The 21,835-nt window shown below is 36.6% G+C and overlaps 1 protein-coding gene across 2 annotated transcripts in view; it reads left to right on the top strand.

The window, feature by feature from the left end:
- GLRA3 (glycine receptor alpha 3) overlaps positions 1–21,835 on the top strand; it is a 156,566-nt gene that overhangs the window by 94,774 nt on the left and 39,957 nt on the right. For both annotated transcript variants that reach the window (XM_027087922.1, XM_027087923.1), the window contains exons 4-5: positions 45–268; positions 12,011–12,093. In XM_027087922.1, the coding sequence (XP_026943723.1) occupies positions 45–268; positions 12,011–12,093 (307 nt within the window). The remainder of the gene's footprint in view (positions 1–44; positions 269–12,010; positions 12,094–21,835) is intronic.

Raw genomic sequence — 21,835 nt, forward strand, 5'->3', positions numbered from 1 at the left:
ATTTTAAACCAGGCTTTTTTCACCCTTTCTTTCTTTTGTCACAGGATTACAGAGTGAATATCTTTCTTCGTCAGAAATGGAACGATCCTCGACTTGCATATAGTGAATATCCTGATGACTCCTTAGACCTAGACCCTTCCATGTTGGACTCCATTTGGAAACCTGATTTGTTCTTTGCCAATGAAAAGGGAGCCAACTTTCATGAAGTTACTACAGACAACAAATTGTTAAGAATTTTCAAGAATGGGAATGTTCTTTATTCAATAAGGTGAGCCATAGGCTTAAATCCCTGATTTCAGTGAAACAGAGCAGCAGGTTTTTTTTAGTTTTTAGTGAGTGTTTTAAAATTTTTGAGTAAGTGCTTTCATTGTTCCACTTAAGTTCCCACTATACCATTTCCCAAATATATTTAATCAACAATAAGACACCAAGTTCCAGATCCAAGAACTATATGAGTAACTCTTGGAAATCCACTTGTTTAACAAATGGCCCAGGTTCTTACATCAGCCAAGTTAGTGGGTGGTTTAAAGGCAAATTGAACGTAGCCTGAATCATATGTTGTGATTGTATTTTTATGTATGCATACTTCCTTTAAATATTTATACGTGAAGAAATATTTAAGTTTTCTTGTCTGGGATTCATTTCCCATAAATTATTTATCAGGTGTATGTATTTTTTAAGATGTCCTTGAGCTTCTGTGGTCATCCTTTAGAAAAAGATCTTATTTACATTTTAGTTATTTATTATACATTTCTCAGAAGACCATGTAGCCTTTTAAAGCTAATATCAAAACATAACAATAATACCAAAATATAAATACAAAAAATAACATTTCTTGACAGTTGAACTTTAGAACTCATTTAGCTTTGGCTGTTCATTTAATAGCAAACAGGTATAGATTCAGTAAATAGCTACACTAATCTACTTGATGACTTGTGTGCCATCTGAAAACTATTCTAAACATTCTAAAATAAAATGGTTATCTTAAATTTTCCATAATTATTTTTATCACTTAGTTCAATTTAAAAAAAAAACAGGAAGTTAGGACGAGAATTCATGTCATATTTCTTAGAGGAGACAATATGCTCTATTTATTGTAATAGGCAACTGCTTCAAAAATATTTGTATCATCGGTAACATGTTTTAAAGGTATCAAGGTAAACTTAATATTGGAGCTGTAGCCTGAATATTAATTCCTTAGATTTTACCTCTCTATTTTCCCTTTTGTTAACTTTTCTTCTCATCAGGAATGGGTATATTTGATTTTGAGTTCATCTGTTCAATATCAGGGATGGTTGCTATTTTTGCCAGGTAATAGTATAAAATAGAAATAACAGGAATGAAAATTTAATCTTAGTAGCTTAGTGATTTTGAAAACATTTTTCTACAAAGTGGTTTTGTAAATAATGCTAATATCTCTATCCCAGTATATTATATCTGTTTTGCATATTTTTCTATTCCATGTGAACAAATTTCCTTTCAATACATTTATCATTTCCTAAGAATGACAAGGTGACATCACTCTATTGTGAATTGACACTTTCATCAGATTTCTGAAAACTAGCTAATATGTGTTAATATAATCCTGAATCATTAATTGTTGCATAATACATAAAGGAAGATTTCAGGTCTCATTCACTAATTAAGCCCTGTGCTCCCATATGAATGAATAGCTTAGTGGTGAATCCTAGGTCTAAGCAAGAGAATTTTGAACCTTTTTGGAAAATTACTAAAAAGCATAAGTATAAAAAGATAGTGGGAAGATGGAGCAGATATAGTTTTCCCTAGTTCTTCTGCCAAGTACAACTGAAAACCCTAGACACAATGTCTATCACAAACTTGGGGAGACTCCCAATGGTAGTCATAATAACATTGACTGAGTAAGGACCTTGGAACCCAAGAAACAACATGGAAGTGAATTCGTGGGATAATTTTTTCTTTATAAATCTTAGACTGGGATATGAACTGGACTTCTACCTCTACCTGGAAGGAATAAGGTAGCACCCACACCCCCTTGCCCTGACAGAGCAGTGTCAGAGAAAACCAGTGCAAACAGAAAGTTTAAATAAGATCCAGAGTCTCATAAAATATTATAAACATGTCTAGGCTTCAACCAAATATCATTCACCATACAAAGAACCAGAAAGTCCTGAAACTGAATGAAAAAAGAAATCAACAGATGCCAACAACAAGATGATGAGGTTGTTAAAATTATCAACAGACGTTAAAATGGCCATGACAAAAATTATTCAGTGAACACTTACAAATATGCTTGAAAGCAATAAAAAAATAGAAAGCCTCAGCAAAGAAATAGAAGGTATAAAGTGGAACCAAATAAAAATTTTAGGACTGAAAAATACAATAATTAAAATAAAAACCTAGTGGATGGGCTCAGTAGAAAAATGGAGAGGACAAAGATTCAGTGAACTCTAAGAATAGTAAAAAAATTACCCACTCTGAACAACAGAGAAATGATAGATTGGGGACCAGGGGAGGACAGAGCCTCAGGGACCTCTGGCAGTATAACAAAAGTCTAACAATCAGATGGAGAGGGAGAATAGGGTATAGAGCTACAAAAAATACTAGAGGAATTAATGACTGAAACTTGCATATACATTTTGCAAAAGGCATAAACCTGCAGATTCAAGATATTGAATTAAATCCCAAAGATATTCATACCAAGTCACATCATACACAAACTTCTGAAAACTAAATAAAAATCCTGAAAACATCCAGAGAATAACAACAGCTTATCTATAGGGGAAAAATAATTGAAATGAAAAAAAATTTCTCATCAGAAATGACAAAAACCAGAAAGAAGTGACACATATTTTTCAAGTGCTGAAAGAAAGGAATTGTCATCCTAGAATCTTGTGCCCAGTGAAAATATCCTTCAGGAATGAAGGGGAAATTGAGACCTTGGATAAAGGAAAACTAAGAGAATTTGTTACTAGTAGAACTCCCCTGAAAGTATAGCTAAAGGAAGTTTTCTAAACAGAAAGGAAATAATAAAAGAAGAAACGTTGGAACGTCAAGAAGGAAGAAAGGAAACTGTCTTCAGAAATATGAGCAAATATAATAGATTTTTCTTCTCCTCTTAAGTTTTCTAAATTATATTTGACAGTTGAAGCAAAAATTATAACATTGATGTAAGGGAAAATGAAAAATAAATAATAAAACATTTTTTATAAACATTGGCAGAAATTAACAAGATGTAATAGTCAGCATTGTCTAATACCCTTTTGTAGGCATATGACTTGAAATTAACTGTTGGGGAAGATGATTTCTTAGTATATATAAAAATATAAAATACACTTATCCTTCACCTCAACAATTCTGCTTCTAGGAATTTACATTACTTATGTGTTCACGTGTACACAAGACACATTTACAAAGATGCCCGCTGCACCACTGAAATAGCAACAAAAGAAAAGACCCTATATATTCACAAATGAGAACAAGACAGAACACAATGATAGCCCAACATCAAGAAGTACCCTGCATGAGATAGACCTAAATGTATTCATAAGAAAAAGCCTCCAAAATATCTTTAAGGTTAGAAATGTTTCATGCTTATTTTTGTTTAAAACATTCTATATATTTAAGCCTAAAAGTGTATGGAAAGATACACGTATATCTAATTCCATACAAGAAGTGCAGAAGGATGCCCACAATTGGTTAAGAATAACCAGTTATGGAAATGAGCTGTAAAACTTGGGTAGAAATAAAGATGAACTATAGATTTCACTATATGTAAGTTAATATTGTTTGACTTTTTCAGTAAGAGTTATATATTACTTATGAATTAAATACATATGTTTTAAGCGACAGAGGCTTTTAACGTGAAGTCACGACCCTTGACTCCTCTGTGATGTGGATTTCTGATGGCTATCAGGGGATCCATGCCAGGTGTAAACAAAGCAAATTTACCTCTTTTCCTGCTAATTTGAAAATTAACTTTGTGAAAGGTATAATTTATTTTTAATTGTAAGGTACCTTTTCATTTCAGACAGATTTTGGGTGTCATAGGTTGCAAGAATATATCACCAGGTAGCATGAAATAATCATTCTGCAAAATAATAATGTCTAGAAGATTTCCATTGATAGAATTGAAATGCAATGTGTGTGTGTATTCTATTGTATCCTATATGATTATGGCTATTTAGTTGTTTATATCAAGTCATTGGACTTGGAAAATGGTGCCATCCATTATGAATTTCCCACATTTCTTCTAATATTTTGAGAAAAGTTATAGAATAATTCAGAACTGCATTTTTCGTCTTTCAGTATGAGTTCAGATGAAACTGATGATGTCTCTTGGCCCCTGGTTTTTGTTTGCTCTATCCTGGCTCACATGATCAAAGACTAAATTCATTTTTTTGTGAGTTGTTTTTGGAAATCTCACAGGACTTTGAAATTTTCAAATGGCAAACAGTTTCTTTGTTAACAAAAGTTGTGCTAGGAAAAAAAAATCTTTTCAGTTTACAAATGGAGCATCTGTGATGTTTCATGAGAGATCTGCTTTCCTGCCTGTTCAAAGAAAGAAGCAAAATATCCTGGCAAACCTGACTTATTGAACTTATCCATTTCTCACTACTTCCTTCTCTTTTTTTTGTACATGTTTATTTCTTCATTTTCTCTGCCTTAAAATTCTTCATATTTCCTAGCACCTTGGTGACAGCATTTTAGCTTAATCTGTGATTACTTGAACTACCATTAGGAGGCCAATTTACTTCAATTGATAATCATCTGGAGACAGTATAATTTGCAATTATACTTTCTGAAATCTCTTTCCTCCTTTTAAAATATTTTTCTAATTATTTTTTTAAATTAATTTTTATTGGAGTATGGTTGCTTTACAATGTTGTGTTCGCCTCCACTGAACAATCAAATGTATCAGCCGTACACATACAGATATCCCCTCCCTTTTGGACTTCCCTCCCTAGTGCACCTAGTGCACTAGGTGAGTTCCCTGTGCCATGCAGTGTATTCTTGTCAGTTGTCCATTTTATACATAGTATCAATAATGGATATGTGTCAATCCCAGTCTCCCAACTCCTCCCACCCCACCCCTTTCCCCCTTGGTATCCATACATTTGTTCTCTGCGTCTGTGTCTCTATTTCTGCTTTGCAACTAAGATCATCTGTGCCATTTTTCTAGATTCCACATATATGCATTAATATACGATATTTGCTTTTCTCTTTCTGACTTACTTCACTCTGTATGACACTCTCTATGTCCATCCACATCTCTACAAATGACCCAATTTCTTTCCTTTTTATGGCTGATGTACTTCCTTCTTAAAGCCACTAAAACAAAGAAATAAACTGAATAAGGAATGAAATGACATTAACACACAGGAAGATGAAAGTAATGGGAAAGAAAACAGTGACAGATGAGTAATGACAAGATATTTTAGGAAACTTGAAAATGAATGCACTTGTGAAAACTGACTTCACAGAGATAACCAAAACCTAAGCCAAGGTGGGGGAATGCAAAAGGAAGAAAATAATATCCTCAAACTTTTAGAAATTCGAGGCAGGTAGGACTTCAGAAAATGGGGTCTAGGGGACTTCCCTGGTGGTCCAGTGTGCAAGACTCCACACTCCCAATGCAGGGCGCCTGGGTTCGATCCCTGGGTTCGATCCCTGGAACTAGATCCTGCATGCGTGCCGCAACTAAGAAGCCCACATGCCGCAACTAAGACCTGGCACAGCCTAAATAAATAAATAAGAAAATGGGGGCTAGAAAGGAGATAAAGCAAAAGAGTTGATGTAACCTAAGCAGGAATGACAGTGAGTCCTTTATCCTGATTTTCTTGCCTGTGTTCTTCAGACTAGGATCTAACTTTTTGCCTTCTGAACTGGGCAGAAAGCAGGAGAACAGAAAACCTCCACAAGTTGGGCCAAGAACTTCTGGAGAGTAGAGACTCCAGGCACACCTGGCATCTGTGGTGAAGCATCACCCCAAGAAAATGAGGGTTCTGTGAGTTCTGCACACTGAATGGTGATATTCCTATTCCCCCTAAAATGCCCAAGAGAAAAGATGTACAGACAGTTGGGGAACCACCAGTGAAAAATCTGGGCAGCCATCCTATGGTGAAGACCATTACTCAGTGAATCATCTGCTGTTAGTTGCACTCCAAATAGTTTTTAGTACCTCGTTCTTCAATATAAACAGACATTGGAGGACATCCTGCAATAGGACCAGTAATGAAAAAAGAAGCAGAGGCCAGAATACACATGCAGAGGAAATAAAGAGCAAAGAGAAGAAAATTAAAGAAACAAAGAAATGACTCAAGGGAAAATTCAGGGAGCAGAAAAGGCCATAAAGAAAAAATAAAAATCTCTGGACAGATGATGCAACAGCAGGCATGAAATACGAGACATTTAGGAAAGGAGAAATGGAGTCATTCAGAGCATAGAAAGTGCAAATAGTAAACCAAAGTGGAAAAAACATCAATCAAATATTTGTTCTTGCAAAGAACAAATGAAGTGAAGAAATCTTCCAAGAAGTAGAATCAAGATATTAATAAATAGGAAATCAGAAGGAAAGGATATGAAAATCAGAGTATCAATACAGAGGTTTAATATCTGACCAGAAAGGGAGATGAGAAAAAGAAATGAGATTTCTATGAAAAGCAAGGAATTGATCCATTGCCTGCCCTGTTTAATCACTGAGAGGGATTTGGTTCTGAAAGGGAGTTTGTTGAGTGTGAAGTAATAGTAGGGAATAGAAACGGAAGAGATGATTAAAATGAGACAATTGTTAACACTAGGGAAAACAAAATGCTATCCAAGCACTATAATTACAGCAAATGACTAAGCTTCACCATGAACAGTAATTACATATTCACAACATGTAAACACTGCATATTAATTTAACCATTAATGTTTACATAACTGAATTTCGAATTCTGCTGGAGAGTTGTGTACACAGAGTGTGGTATAAGGGCAGTAAATTCTTATTTTCCTTTGTAGCAATTTAATAGACACCTTCGCAAATTTTAAAAATCAAGCATAACGTGATAGCAATTTAAATATATGAATGTAAGTTGCAGACACATATCTAAAGAAGGCTGCCTCTGAGGAGCTAGAAATGAACTGGGGATAGGGATGGGCAGGGCAAAGGTACAGCTGATTTTGGTATGTTTTATATAACTGTCTGAACTTCTAAATGATATCCATGAATTATACTGATATTTTTTAAATGAAGTGCTTTTCAAGTGAGGGTGTTGGGGTGAGACACATGACTCTAGATCGTCAAGTTTGGGATTTGATTTTATTCTACTTATAAAGTTAGCCTATTATGTATCATATGTATGTATGTATGTATAACATGTTACGGAAAAACCTGAACAAACTTTTTGGCCGACCCAATAGTTCATGAGTGCTGACTGCAGACACAGGACTCCAGCGCCAGAGACAAAGGAATTTATTCCTTATTGCCAGCAAGCAGCAGGAGCCTCAGGGTCTTTGCTCAACTTCCCCATGATCCTCAGGTCTCGTGGGAACAGTACATCAGGCTCAGGTGGGCACGACACACCTGCGGGTCTGCCTCACAGCTGTGGAACACTGAGTGTGGGGAATCCACTGCTTTTATATAGCAAGCTGTAAGCAAACCTTCTCTTTGTCCAGGGGAATGTTATCTCATCTCTCAAAATTAGCAGCTACACAAACAGCCATGAGAAATGGCTCAGGTGAAAGTATTGTCAGGGCCTTACCATCTTGGTAGACCCAGCAGGAGGTAAATCTGTGATTTACTAGCTGTGATTTTGGGCAGGTCTCTTTACCTATGAAAGGCTCATTTTTCTTACATGCATGATGGTGAAAATACTAATCACCTTGAGCCTGAAATAATCTATGTAAAACACTCAGGATAATGCCAGGCGTACAATTAGCACTAAAGATTTTAATTTTTATCTTTCCAAAGAGAAAACAAAACCCAAAAAAGCTTAAGTTCTGGTCTTTTCCAGAATCCATAAATTAGCAAATTTGAGGACTCTTGCAAATTACAATCTATCTAAGCCTTGGTTTTATCAATTGAAAATGGGGATGGTAACATCCTATCCACAAGATAATGGAAGCACATCACGGGCAGTTAAATATTATCTGCTGCTTCATTTACTGATACTACTAACATGTACCAGGACATCCAACCCTACTACTTACAGTGCAGAAGCATTATTGTATTAACCGTCAAATAAATACCAGGAAGAAACTTTACATCAAAAATACCAAACACGGCGAGTTGTCAAAGATCATAACACAATTTCAACTTTTACTTAAGCTAAATACAACCACTTTCTTTGAAATTCAGTTGTGAAAATAATTAAAGTTTCCTTGTACAATATGTACTTATTTTTTGAACTTTGACAGACATTAATTTTTTAAAAGACAAGGCAAACTGATTTCAACAGATGCTTTTTAAGAGGCTGTTTATTCAAAGGATATCAATTTACAATGCCATAAAATATATGTTGTAAGGAGATTTCTGCATGTGTGTGATTTTATATATTTTTCTGAAGAGGTCCACAGCTTATATCAGCTTCCTGAAGGGACCATCCATAATACTGAGTTTGCACTGTGATGGGTTAATAAGCTTTATGATCGTCTCTATCATCGGATGACAACAAAACTCCAATTAGAACGCTAGTACCAATGTTCCTTCTAGTGCTCCAACAATCTCATCTCTCCTGTAGAATTATTCATGATAAAATATCAAATCACTCAAGCAAATATGTAAAATCCATGGGCAAATTCCTTATATTTTCTAAAGTTAACTGATTTTTGGGGGAAGAATCATTTATGTATTTTTTTTTTTTTTTTTTGCTGTACACGGGCCTCTCACTGTTGTGGCCTCTCCCGTTGCGGAGCACAGGCTCCGGACGCGCAGGCTCAGTGGCCATGGCTCATGGGCCCAGCCGCTCCGTGGCATGTGGGATCTTCCCGGACCGGGGCACGAACCCGTGTCCCCTGCATCGGCAGGCGGACTCTCAACCACTGCGCCACCAAGGAAGCCCCATTTATGTATCTTTTACTTTAAATTTAATAACGAATAGTGTGTGAGATGTATCATTTCTTGTGTTATAGAAATATATATTTTAAAAGTCATATTAATTAGATAACTCATTTTCATGAAAAATGTTTTGATGCCTTTGAAAGGCAGTAGACTTAAATGTTAAGGGCATAGAATGGACAGCTAGACCCCCAGAGCGTCTAATTCAGCTCTATCAATTTCTGCTTTGTAATATCAGGTGAGTTAACCTCTTAATATCCTCATCTCTAAATAAAGGTAATGTAGCTTACCTGTCTTATAAATTCATGTTAAGAAATAAATGAGTTGAGACAGATATAAAGTATTTAAAATAGTGCCTACCACATAGTAAGCAAAAGCTGTATTACCTAGTATGATATTACAGATAATACTTCAAAGCTGATAGCTAAGAGGCAATTGTCCTTATAACACTAAATTTAGAAATATTAAAAACTATTAAAATACTTATCTTTTGCATAAGGAACTTAAAGTGGAGTCAGAAAGCCTTTTTTAATACTTCAATTAATGGTTGAGATAGACAGCATACTCTGGGAAATGTTTGTTTGAAAATGGGTAATACCTTGATTTTAATGAGGTGAATTGTTTGTCATAGATTATAGTCATCTTTTTTTAAAATTACTGCTTCACTAAGCCAAGAATTTTTAAGGGGAAAATTAAAAAAACGCACATCCTGTTTGTGCGTCTTGTCTCAGAAAAGAGAACTCTGTGTCCTCTCTTACACAAGAAGACATTTCCAAAACAGGAGAATGCGATTAATTACCTCTTGATTTAGTTTTCTTTTGATGTGGTCAGGACAGATCTTTAATTTATATGTAATGTTTTGATAAATTCAGGATCACAGTCACCAAGGCGACGCATTTTTTTCATCCTTGTGCTGTTAAAGAAGCAATTGTATTGTACCTTAAACAAAAAGAAAGTCAATAAATAGACTTTTTCAGGATATGAGTTATGACAGAAGTTCTACAAACAGTGTTTTTCTTTGCCAAATAATTCCTTCCGGGGTCTTTTTTTTTTTTTTTAAGAATTATGTAATATCTTTTTTTTTACGCCAGAAAAACAGCTAGGATATGAATTTGACATCACAAGCATGGTGAGATCTGGAGAAGATTCTGAGAATGCTATTTACTTCCATACAAAAGGTCACAGAATTAATTCTCTAAGCCAACATTTGAAATTGGCTGACCAGAGAGCCTTGGATGTTTGGAAAATTAATGGGTGTACGTTCAAAATGTATTTGTTCATACACTTCTAATAAACCCTTTTATAAGACAGAGAACATTGTGTCCAGCTGATTTTACAATTGCCTTTTGAAGAGAGAACTTTGCAAATGGACAAGATCACACTTACAGGATCACTTAACCTAGCTGAGTTAGGAGAAAACTGCTTTTGAAGAATAAATTCTGTGAATTATTTTAGTGTGCTCTGGACTCTGACTTGAATGAATTGTCAGATGATCCCCTGGGACTCTTAAAAATCCAGCAGCTTCACATCTGTCCGTTTATGTCTCTCAAATGATGTCACTGGGGCCCCACCAAGAGTATTCAATGTCAAACATGCACCATTATAACTTTATGTCTATGGGCTACATAAAAATGTCACTTTGGAGAATGGGGTTACATTTAGTGGAGCTGATGGCCATTTTTTTGTTCAAACTTTAAATAGTTACTTACCAGTGATTTAGTTCAGTCATCTTCGTGTGCATCCTATATAATTTGGGGGAGGAGAAGATGGGGAAGGCTGGGGTTGGGAGAATGTACTAGTAATCCTTAATAACTAATGTTGATTTAGTGTTTACTATGTGTGAAGCACTCAGCTGAGCGTTTTATATGTATTAACTCATGTATTGGTCACAACATGTCCCCAGAGTAAGTACTATTCTTATCTTCCTTTTGGAGATGTGAAAACTGAAATAGAGTGAAATGAAGTGATCTGAGACCATAAACTCTGTGGTCACAGAGTCTATGTGAATGACTCAGCCTAGGTGCCCACTAATATATTGCATTTCAATGGGAAGACTTTCAATAAAAGGGGCTGGCTAGAGAGTTCTCCGGAAAGAACTTCGTTTGAATAAACTTAGGTTTGTTTGGATCTGGGCTTCTTTTTCTCACGTCCGGAAACTACAAATTCTTGGTAATCCTTGAAGATATCTCAGTAATATACTTTTCGAAGAAAAAGACATTCAAGAGTAGTGAATTATCTGGAATGCCGACATACTAAAGCTTTCTGGAAGGGGGAAAAGTGGGTGGAACGCTGGGGTGGCCATCAGATCATCTCACTTTGTGGGAAGCCACATCAGAAGTTCAATTGTTGAGCATGGAATTGTGTCCCACGTTTTCGAGAGGGCTGTTTCGTGGCCCTGATAAGATCTGGTGAAATGCTCTAATTCCATGACAGGGAAGCCCTCTTTAATACCGAGAATTTTGGAGACCTCCAGATTCTGAGTGTTTTACTCTGGGTGTTCACTGAGAAGTTCTTCCGTGTAGTTACAAAGACGATGAAAATTGTCAGACACACTGCTTCCCTGCACCCAGCCTTTTGCACACTCATACTCCAAACCCTGGATCTCCTTCCCTCCTCAGGAGTGCTGTCCCAGTGATTTGGGAGAAGTGTGTCTTTGGCCTTTGGTATTCGTTTTATAAAACTCACACTCAAATATCTTTTTTAAGGGTCTCAGACACCTCTAGCCCTCTCTGAAGGAAAACATAAATAGATAAATAAATAAATGTGATTGCACGTTTATATATACAGTTTTTCTTTCCCCCCAGACCAGATTGATGTAAAAGAATACCGTTGTTTTGCAGTAAATGACATAACCAAGCTGGAGCAAATTTTATTTGAGTAGATGTTAGTCATTACCAAAGCAACATGGTTTTCCAATTGTACCTTGAACAATAGAATATTAATATGATATTATAAATTTCTTTTAAAATTTATTACTTTGAATTCTTTCAGATTGACATTAACACTCTCCTGTCCAATGGATCTCAAGAATTTTCCAATGGATGTACAGACCTGTACTATGCAACTGGAAAGCTGTAAGTAGGAACAACTTCCTTTTTCTGAATACTTTAAAAAAAGAGAGTAGATGTATATTTGATGAGCTATATAGATAATTTATTTTGTCATTGTTTTTGTCTAACATTTACTAAATGGGCATGTTATCCTCTACATAGTATGGAAAGGAATGATGTCTGTCAGCACATGCACTCTATACTGTGATAAAGAAGTAAATTCAGGACTAGAAATAACATTTTTTAAGCTTGAAAAACAGCTATTCTCTCTATACAAATCAAAGATAAAAAGGATGATGACCATTAAAGACAAACTACCATTCTTTTTAATGGAGTGTCTGCTGTAGTCCAAGCATTTTGAATATATTATTTCTCATACTCACAACAAAGATGTTGTTATCCCCATGTTTCCACATATGGAAATGGTCACTTTGAGTGATTTTGCCCCAATTTATGGAGGTGGTAACAACAAACCATCTGGCTTCAAAGGCTGTGCTTACTCTGAACCGTTTTGTTGACTCCTCAGTATTTACTCAGAGAGTACACTGCTGGCTGTGTTGTGTGTTATCTCCGGAGAAAAGCCATTTCTCACACTTTATCAGAGATTTATCCAAGCTTATAGGCGTTTCTTTAAATTTCTTCTTTCAAAGTGGATCCGTGTGCATCACGGATTAAATGTTAACACACGAAAACTTAAGGTCCTTCTGTTTTTCTGCACTTATCTATAGAATCAGCCCAAACTTAATTGGTTTTCAGTGTTTAATGCCATACAGAAAGTAAGCATTATGCAATATTTTTCTTATACTATGTTATATCAAGAAAAAAAATTTCTGTTTGACATATTCCTTGAGAAAAAATTTGCAGGTGGATCTTCAGACTTGCAGGCCTCAGAGGCCAGGTCTGTAGTGCGGGGGAGCTGCCACTAGATGGCGTGCCTATGTCGTGGGGGGATGCAACCCGCCCTCCACATTTGGTGATTCTTATTAAAGTGAGGAAGTGGGAATACCCGTTTCTCTGATAATATCGCCTTCTTGTTAAATTCAAATGCATTACTTTTATACGTAGTTCTTAAATATTAATCATACTCATGGACAAATTACTAAATTAAATGAAAGGAAAATAAAAATCTAGTTTTAGTTGGGGGAGCTATTTATCAAAAAATGCGGGGTGGTGGTGGGGAGAAAGACAGGATTCCCAGCAGTGTGCATTTCTAACTGTTCCAGGAAGGCATTTTTAAAAATTAATTAATTAATTCGTTTATTTATTTTTGGCTGCATTGTGTCTTCGTTGCTGCGCGCGGGCTTTCTCTACTTGCCGTGAGCGGGGGCTACTCTTCATCGCGGTGTGTGGGCTTCTCATTGCGGAGGCTTCTCTTGTTGCGGAGCGCGGGATCTAGGCACAGTTGTGGCGCGCAGGCTCAGTAGTTGTGGCTCACGGGCTCAGTAGTTGTGGCGCTTGGGCACTAGAGTGCAGGCTCAGTAGTTGTGGTGCACGGGCTTAGTTGCTCCGCGGCACGTGGGATCTTCCCGTACCAGGACTCAAACCCATATCCCCTGCACTGGCAGGTGGATTCTTAACCACTGTGCCACCAGGGAAGTCCCCAGGAAGGCATTTTGAGGACAGGCTTCTTGGTTGCAAAATTAGGTACATGGGAGAGTAATCGAGAAAAAAAATCGTATGAAAAATAGTCTAAGCCACACTGGTTCCCTAATTACTAAACCAAGGATGCTGGATGTTATCCAATAGTGAGGAGCTATTCAAGATGTAGGAGCAAGAAAATGAGTTGGTCAATATTATGCTGTTAAAGATTCTCTCAGCCAGAGGAACCAAGGTTATTTAAGAAGGTTTCATAATATTCCAACAAAAAGAATAAAAGTAGGGACAAAAAGGAACAATGTGGAAGGTAGGAACAGTACAGGTTGATGCTGTAGAGAAGGCAAAATGTTATCTTTAACTTCTTAGGCTCTTCAGGCTGGGCCTGAAAATTAAACGGAGATAGGATAGATTAACAGAAGAAAAGGATACCCATTTATTTAATGTTAAGTTTTACATAACATGGGATCTGTCATAAGGAGATGACTAGTCAAGGAAGTGGCCAAAACTAAATGCTTTTATACCAGGTTGAACAAAGAGAAGCAATTGTGGAAAAGTACCTAGACTGTGTGGGGAAACTAAAGGAAGATGAGAATTATTTTAAAAAGTCTGTGTGTACAGAATTCTCTTGGCTTTGATTCCTGGTACGGGGAGCACGTCTTTCATGTGGGAGTTTTTATCTACAGTTTTCAGGAAGAAAAGGGGAGATTAGAATGGTCTTCTTGCATCTGCTGTTTTTCAGGTGTCTTTAGCTCAAAATAATCCTTCTACTAAAGTGGCATATTTAGGGGGCGCATATTCCACCATTCTTCATTCACTTCAATACAAAGTGGATGCAAAGGCTCTGGGAATGAGTGAGTCAGAGCTAAAGAGCTTTCATAGGTAGAATCGTTTTGGAAATACTGACAGAGAAAGAAAACATAGAATAAGTAAATGTTAAAGGGAATATTGATAAATCCAATCTTAATATATTTAAAGTTCAGGAAATTTAGGTATAAAGCAAAGGGAAGAGTGAGACCTGAAGACATACTATTAACAGCCATCTACAGAGTGGTTCAACCATAACGAAATTTTTAATGGAGAGAATGCACAGATGAAAACAAACACACAAAGAAGAGCCAACGCTTAACAAAGGCCTTCATTTCGAGGTTGTTGGAAGGAATTCCAGTCAAGGGGTTTTCATAGATAGCAAATTAAAATCGCAATCATGCAATCTCAAAAGAGAAGGGGCAGCTGAGGAGATCTGTTTAAGAGCATCAAGTGCTGTGAAATGGTGTTTTCTTTTAAAAGTACTTGAAAAAAGTCATTTTTATTGATGATAAAGACAAATGTGATTAGAATGATGAGGCTCAAAGCTGGATTCCAAGAAGTTTTAAGAAAAAGGGGGAACATGATGAGCAAGTGGTAGCAGTGAGTGAAATCCATAGTTCCATGAATGTTCGTTATTACAGATGAGAGGGTACAGGGCCTAAGGACAGCTGGCTCACTGGACTTCGTTAGAATAAGGAAAGCTTCCTGGGCTATTTTGCAGACACACATGTTCATGTAACAAGACCTTTCATCTTCCTGCCTTTCCCAGAACATTTCCAATCAATCAAAAACCCAATGCGGGAAAGCAAAGCCTCTTGTTGCCTCTGCCTTCTTTCTTTCTTTCTTTTTTTTTTTTTTGCGGTACGCGGCCCTCTCACTGTTGTGGCCTCTCCTGTTGCGGAGCACAGACTCCGGACGCGCAGGCTCAGCGGCCGTGGCTCACAGGCCCAGCCGCTCCGCGGCACGTGGGATCTTCTCGGACTGGAGCACGAACCCGTGTACCCTGTATCGGCAGGCGGACTCTCAACCACTGGGCCACCAGGGAAGCCCCACCTTATTTCTTAATTTCTTTATCAAGAGTTGGTAGACTGCCTCAAGTATCCCTTTCATATTTCAGTCATTAAACACTTCCTGCCCCCTTATTAGAAATTAATTTAGCTAACAATAGAGATACTGTTTGTTAAACTCTTTTAGCAGATGCTAAGAAAAACCTGTCAAAGTAAAAGCTACTGAAGTCAAATTCTTCAAGGTGTTTTTCTTAAACTGTTCTATTTATTTATTTATTTATTAGCATCTTTATTGGACTATAATTGCTTTACAATGTTGTGTTAGTTGCTGCTGTATAACAAAGTAAATCAGCCATAGGCATACATATATTCCCATATCTACTCCCTCTTGCGTCTCCCTCCCACCCTCCCTATCCCACCCCTCTAGGTGGATACAAAGCACCGAGCAGATCTCCCTGTGCTATGCGGCTGCTTCCCACTAGCTATCTATTTTACATTTGGTAGTGTATATATGTCCATGCCACTCTCTCACTTCGTCCCAGCATACCCTTCCCCCTCCCCATGTCCTCAAGTCCATTCTCTACATCTGCATCTTTGTTCTGTCCTGCCCCTAGTTTCATCAGAACCGTTTCTTTTTTTTTTAGATTCCATATATATGTGTTAGCATATGGTATTTGTTTTGTTTTTCTGACTTTCTTCTGTAGTCTTTTAACCTATTTTTAAAAAATGACCGAAGATGAAATTTTTTAAAGATGATAATGGAATACATTTGAATGATGTGTTCAAAATCAGCAAATTTGTACTAGAAAATTTGAACAATAGAAAAACAAAGAGGGACATGCTTTAACCTTGACTCACAACTGTCCTCACGTGTATTAACCCTTTTGGAGTTTGTCTATGTGTGTGTGTGTGATTATGTATATATGTGATTATATGTGACCAAATATGATTCCAGTTCACTTTTAGAACTAAATGTGAATCTATAATTTACTAATAAATCTCAAACTTGTTTTGAACTTAAATGTATGCTCAGCCCACATTTTCTCTTTAAATAAGTATTACTTTTACGATTTCCTCCTGGTATAAAGTATACCTGATGACAGGGGTGACCATATAATTTATCATCAAAATGGGGACACTTAGGAGAATAAATGAAGGGCACCACATGTATTTAAATTTTTATATCTTTGTAATATATATTTATTAACTGACATGATTTTTATATTAGTGGATGAGTATCGTTCTAGGTTTTTAAATATAATCCTTCCTAAATCAAACCAAACTAATTTGGAATCATCTTTAAAGCTGCAATTTTGGTACTAAATTTGAAATTGTTGACACCATTAGTGGATCTTGCTATATAGACTATAATGGTTTTATTAAGAAAATAATCTGTGTGCAGTTGAGATAGCTAAAGTACTTGATAATTTTAGAGCTTAATTTTACTTTTCTTTGTATTGAAGTAGGTAACTAGTTCAGCCCATATATTTTTACAGATATTGTCTCTGTCTTTGTCTTGAGTACGTTTTATCAAAAAATGTTTTTATAGAACAAAACTCAGTCAAATTAGTTGCTTTTATTCAGGAATCTTTTAAAATTCTTCACCTAATTCACACGCTGGAAAATAGGCCTTCTGAATTCCGTTGAATTTCAATATAAGTTATCCAATTAAAAACAAGCAGTCCATCAATATAATTTTCTCATAAGTTAAGATATTTCAAAGCACATTTATTAAATAAATAAATAAATATTGTACAGCATTTGAGACTTCAGTGTTCTCCCTTAATATTATAGGGATTAATCTCAATGTGTACCTGTCTAGAAACATCATATTTATAATTCCAATCTGATAAAAAGTTTCAGAATCTAAAATTTTAGTGCTCCATTCATAACATAATTTGATTAAATATTTCCAACTGATTTTGAACAAATGCAACCGAAATTTAGAGAACCTTTTTACTGAGAGTTCAATACCATTGCAGAATATATAAGTTCATTTTTAAAGTACTTTCTAATGTTCAAATTTAAAAAAAAATTTATCTGATGGCAAGCAGTAAATAGAGAAATGTGTTATGCCATGATGAAATGTAATTTTTGTCACACAGAGAATTATAGTTCACTTAACTTGACGTTCCTATAAAAATGTAAAATTTAACAACTATCACTTCTCTTCAATTGATGGAATGGAGCAGAGCTTATGGATGTAAAATAAATCATATATCCATCGTTACTAATTTCAAGAATACTGCATCTCCATAGATTTTTCAATTTAGTAAGAACATAATTTTTAACATGGTGATGAGTTCCAACAAATATTTTATTCAGATCCATCACAAACAGGTGACATTTATTTTCAATGCTGAACTTTTTAAATGAATTTAACAGACCTTACAATAGAATTTACAGTGACATCACATACTTCATCCTCAACACATGTAATTCCAAAAGAATTAGATTTAAAAATCAAACTCATTTAAAATCATTTTAACCAATTTTCTCTTTGAAGCAGGAAATGATACTGAAACAAAACTGCCATCATTTAATTGCTTGCAAATTTCCTGTTATGCGCTTTTCCAAGAAAACCTGAAGTCAAAAAAGAGTGAAATTAATTCAGAAAAATAATCATTCGATCTAAATAAAAATTCAGTTTTCAAAGAGTGATACGTAAATGCTCCCCCTGCAAACACACTTATCAAATGATCATCTTTGGGCAGTATTCCAAAAATGACTGTATCTTTTGAAATAGATGCTGGTATGTTTTCAGCTCATTTGTGTCTTGTGGCTTTTATGTGGACAGTGCTATCCTTGTAGCCCCTTTCGTGAATGGTAAATATAAACAACATTTTGTTCAAGTTGCACCTTCACCATCAACTTTTTGTGTGAAATGGAAATTTGGTGCTTGCTTTTTCAGTAAATATTGAATTCTTTTAGCCATTGCAGCTAGGAGAGTTTATTACAAAATATGAGTGTTGCCAAATAATAAAATAAATGTTTGTAGGTTTTAAAGCATTCGGGTTACTTCCTATATGATCCTTAGCAGTACTAAGCTAGTAGTACTAAGCAGTACTCAGCTTTCAGTTACAACTAACATAATTTTCTGTGACACTTAGGCACTTTGACACTTCACACATGTCCCAGGTTTGTACACCAAGTGCCCAGAGGGGGGAACAAAGGTGAAAACTACTGCCACTACTGCGATCAGGAGTTAGCTGCCCTTGAAATGTTAGTTACTGAAGGGGTCTGATAAAGATAGAGGGACCATTGCTGAAGCGGGCTGTTTTACAGGTTTAACCTAATATTTCATACTCTATTATACTGTGGGAGAATCTAGAAGTAAAATTGAAGATATACCAAACCAATAATGATGTATTTTCGAACAATGATTAATAATGATACCCAATCTAAAAATGAAGAATCTAGAACAACTGATAAGTCAGAGAGGACATAGGGGAGGAAAAAAAAGGTAATCTAGGGCTGTTTTGGCAAACGAAGATGTACGGTTAGAATTCTTGTAACCAATTGACTCCTTTACTAAGAGAAAGGAAGAAAAAGGGAAATCCTGGAAGACTGAATATTTTTTCTCTTAAGACACTAAGCTCTCAAAAAACAACTGAGTCATCGTTTTAAAAAATAAATTTATTTTATTTATTTATTTTGGCTGCTTTTGTTCGTTGCTGTGCACAGGCTACTCTTCGTTGTGGTGCGCGGGCTTCTCATTGTGGTGGCTTCTGTTGTTACGGAGCACGGGCTCTAGGCACGTGGACTTCAGTAGTTGTGGCATGCGGGCTCAGTAGGTGTGGCTCCTGGGGTCTAGCACTCAGGCTCAGTAGTTGTGGCACACAGGCTTAGTTGCCCTGCGGCATGTGGGATCTTCCCAGACCAGGTCTCAAACTCGTGTCCCCTGCATTGGCAGGCGGATTCTTAACCACTGTGCCACCAGGGAAGTCCCTGAGTCATCTTTAAGTCTACCCCAATCAGATGGGATGGAGGCATCATATTAAGATACAAACAGTTGTAAATAATTGAAAACAAACACCCCTCTATTTTTCACATCTGAGAAGAGTAAATATTTAATTTAACACTGCTACACCTGAATACTTGTTACAGTCTTTCCTCTGGAAGACTTTATCTGATTCTCCTTCTGCTCCCGTACTCCAGCTTAGTTTAGACCCCTTTCTGCACTCACATAGAACTCCACTTATTCTCTATCAGACTCTTCACAGTCTGTTTATCTGTTTTATTGTCAGCTGCCACTATTCTACAAGCATCTTGACTGGAGCTGGGCAGTTCCAGCCGTTTACCTAGGTACTTATATAGGGTAGGAACTCAACAATTATTTATTAAATTAATGAACTAGTTAAATTAAGTCCAGGGCAACATTTCGGTAATAAAATTTTTTCTTGTTGGTAATATTTGAATATTTTTATAGATGAGATTTTTTGAAAATAGAGTTTTTAGAGCAGTTTAAGGTTCACAACAAAATTGATCAGAAATTGACAATTTCCCTTACACTTCCCTACCCACCCCGCACATGCACATCCTCTGCTAGTGTCAACACCCCACACCAGAGTGGTGCGTTTATTACAATCCGTGGACCTACATTAGGGTTCACTCTTGGTGGTGTGCATTCTCTGAGTTTCGACAAATATGTAATGACATGTATTCCATTGTAGTATCGTACAGAATAGTTTCACTGCCCTAAATATCCTCTGTGCTCTGCCTATTCACTTCTTCCTCCCCCAGATCCCTGGTTACCACTGATCATTTTCCTGCCTCCATAGTTTTGCTCTTTCTAGAATGTCATGGAGTTGTAGCCTTTTCAGATTGATTGACTTCTTCCATTTAGTAAGATGCATTTAAGGTTTCTCATGGCTTGATAGCTCATTTCTTTTTAGTGCTGAATACTATTCCATCATCTGGATGTACTGCAGTTTACTTATCCACTGACCTGCTGAAGAATATCTTGGTAGCTTCTAAGTTTTGGCATGTACAAAGCTGCTATAAATTTCTGTGTGCAGGTTTTTGTGTAGACATATGTTCGACTCATTTGGTTTTCAACTCCTTTGATTGCTAGATCCTATGGTAAGAGTATGTTTAGTTTTATAAGGATCCACCAAACTGTCTTCCGAAGTGGCTGTACCATTTTTTCATTCTCACCAGCAGTGAATTCTTGTTAGTCCACATCCTCTCGTCAGTATTTGGTGTTGTCAGTATTCTAGATTTTGGTCATTCTAATAGGTGTGTTGGTTTCTTGTTGTTTTAATATGAAATTCTCTAATGACGTAACAAGAATTTTTTAAAAGATTATAAATTTATATCTCCTGATATCTTATACAAGCCCCCTACCATTTCTTATGTTTAATTAGAGTTTTTAAAAAACTATTTTCTTGGGCTTCCCTGGTGGCGCAGTGGTTGAGAGTCCGCCTGCCGATGCAGGGGACACGGGTTCGTGCCCCGGTCTGGGAAGATCCCACATGCCGCGGAGCGGCTGGGCCCGTGGGCCATGGCCGCTGAGCCTGCACGTCCGGAGCCTGTGCTCCGCAATGGGAGAGGCCACAACAGTGAGAGGCCCGCGAACCGCAAAAAAAAAAACAAAAAACTATTTTCTTATCTAATGTCAGAGAAATTGGGAATTTGCATGAGGGCTTTTTTACAGAGGGCTGGAAAAGATCGCAAGGAAAAATTACAATTCTTTCAAATATTGCAAACTTCCACAGCATATTAACTGCATATCTATTGAACCCATTTTTTGGTGCTTCAAACTATGATTCTTTATTTAAATATATATCAGGAGTGTATTTTCTAAGATATTTGCGTGCACAAAATTATACACATTTAAAAAAATTCTGCATACATCCATTGCAAGCTCTCCACTCGCCAAAGTTGATGAGAAGTCCAACATCATAAATTCTTCAGGACGCCCCCTCTTTCATAGTGTTAGGAAACAGTGTCTGGGTTTATGTGAGTCTTGAACCAAAGTCTGTGAGGCTATTATGGCCATGCTGCCGCTTCTCCACATGGACATCAGTGTCGTCACCAGATGCTGAACATTGGGCTGCGTTCTGCTATGGCCTACTCTCGACTAGCCCCAGAGGTACCACTCAAGAAGTTCAGGCTCCAGAAGCTTTTTCTGCACCTCAAGATTATACCTACATCTTACTTTCCCGCCCCACAGGTATTCACACTGCTATGGCCCACTTGATGTTCTACACCCCCCTCCCCCAGTTACAGTGCCGCATGCAATTGGCACAAGTTTTTGATGTTTATACATGCTTAGATAGCTTTCTACACTTTAACTTTGATTCCTTTGATCAGCCTGTCTGTTTCTTTAACAGTAACTAATCCTTTCCTATTCT

Source organism: Aethalodelphis obliquidens, unplaced genomic scaffold (genome assembly GCF_003676395.1).
Source record: "Aethalodelphis obliquidens isolate GAN/ISIS:26980383/991018 unplaced genomic scaffold, ASM367639v1 scaffold61, whole genome shotgun sequence".
Classification (NCBI taxonomy): Eukaryota; Metazoa; Chordata; class Mammalia; order Artiodactyla; family Delphinidae; genus Aethalodelphis; species Aethalodelphis obliquidens.